At 53.2% G+C, this 1,838-nt stretch overlaps 1 protein-coding gene across 1 annotated transcript in view; it reads right to left on the bottom strand.

Annotated features, from left to right (window-relative positions):
• Bud13 (BUD13 homolog) overlaps positions 1–257 on the bottom strand; it is a 24,687-nt gene extending 24,430 nt beyond the window's left edge. Inside the window, exon 1 of the mRNA XM_023721036.1 lies at positions 74–257. Within this exon, the coding sequence (XP_023576804.1) occupies positions 74–216 (143 nt within the window). The 5' untranslated portion in view covers positions 217–257. The remainder of the gene's footprint in view (positions 1–73) is intronic.
• Positions 258–1,838: the final 1,581 nt, after the last annotated feature.

Below are 1,838 nucleotides of genomic sequence, written 5' to 3'. Positions count from 1 at the left end.
GGGCGAGCGGAGCCGGCCGAGGGCGGGGCTGGAGGGCGGCGAGGCCGCAGACCCCGCCCCGCGGCGCACTCACCCCTTGCCGCCGGCCCCTCCGGGCTTCGGCCGCTTTTTGCGCCGCTTGCGACCCGACGCGGGTCCCCCGTCGACGCTGGCATCTGTCCCGGACAGGTAACGCTTCAGGTATTCGGCCTTGGAGAGCAGCGGGGCTGCCGCCATAGCAGCACCAAAGGCGGGAAGACGGCCCGGCGCTGGGGACAAAATTGTGGAAGGCGAAGTACGTCTGTGGTGGGAGGGGCGGGGCCGGAAGCGGAAGTGGCGGCGAGGCGCGGAAGCGCCAGGAGGGCGAGCCAGGCCCGCCAGTGACGCGTTAGCTGGCCGAGCGAGCGGTGGCGCCCCGGCCGTCCAGTCCACGTTTTACAACGAGGCCGCCACGTTGCTCTGTCCGCCGTCCGACATTCTTGACGCTATACAAACAGCTGGTTCCCCGCCCTCAGCAGCTTCAGATCGCGGGTGTAATAAAGTAGATTCGCGGTTTGGGGGGCGGGGGTTGGATTTTTGACTCCAGGTCTCGCCGGGCAGCCCAGGGTGGCCTCGAACTCGCGATCCTCTCGCCACAGCCTACGGAGTGCTGATGACAGACGTGCGCCATGCATTTCCTCGCTGTACAGCCGCCAGCAAGATTTGTAGTTTGTGTTTTTCTAACAGAAGAGGCGGATAATAACAGCATCCGACTCAGAATACTACTGAAGTACCGCGCGCTCAAACAGTGGCACACAAGTTACGCTTTTTATCAGTATAAACACCTTTAGGTGGATGGGAACACCTTTCTGGGTGAAGTCAGGACTGCCAAGTCCAACGTAATGGTTATAAAAACGCTGTAGGTTTCTCAAACCTGTGTAACGTCCTCACGTTCAATACTGCTGACACCCCCAAGTTATCTATTGAAGGAAACTGTGTAAGATATTTCCATGGACTTGTTTGCAGCATAAACTCCAGTATTCAAGCTTTAGGGCAACAGTTTTATTTGAATCACGCAATCCTCACACTTTTCAGAGAAGTTTATAAAAGCATGTTTGTCAAATAGGCCTTGTACTTTATAAAAACATCTTGGATACGTGCTCAAAAATTTCTTATATATATATAAAGCTAGCTTGCAGATTACTGCTTCAAAGCATGAATTTTTTTCAGTGCTGGGGATTGAACCCTGGACATGGACCATGATAGCAAGTGCTTTAAAACTGAGCTACTGGCTCAGCCTACAGCACGAATTTTTGTAGGCTTGTTTTGTTTTGGTACTAGAACTCAAACTCAAGACCTCCTGCTTGTCATGCAGGCAGTGTGCCTCTGAGCTGTATCCCCAGACCCACAGAAGAATCTTTTTAATGTTTTTAGTGCAGGGCCTGCAAGGTCTCACTACACAGGTGGGACTCACAGTGATCCTCCTATTTTCAGCCTCCCAAGTGCTGGGATTGTAGGTGCGCCACCACACAGTCTCACTCACTGTCTCAGCCAGCATGCCCTGGGGGTGGGGCCGGCTCAGCCAGGGATCAAACCCCAGTCCCTGTGCCTGCCTAAGCAGGCACTTTAATGCACTGAGCTCTCTGGCCAGCCTATACAGCATGAATTTTTAGCCACGGGGCTATACTGGGTGGCTGCAGCACAGGCCAAGAACGCAAAGCAGCCTGTTTCAGAGCCTGTGAGAGGGACACATTGGGTGAAAAAAACAGGGTTTCACCACTTGGGGGACCCCACAGTTCTCCAGTAAGGAACCCTGACTTGGTTTCTAGTTCACTTTTTTTTTTAAATCATTGGTACATTTTATTTATTTTTAAACATTT

This window comes from Octodon degus, unplaced genomic scaffold (assembly GCF_000260255.1).
Source record: "Octodon degus isolate 3935 unplaced genomic scaffold, OctDeg1.0 scaffold00080, whole genome shotgun sequence".
Taxonomy (NCBI): Eukaryota; Metazoa; Chordata; class Mammalia; order Rodentia; family Octodontidae; genus Octodon; species Octodon degus.
The sequence above is the reverse complement of the archived record's forward strand: the minus strand, read 5'-3'. Positions and strand labels throughout refer to the sequence as shown.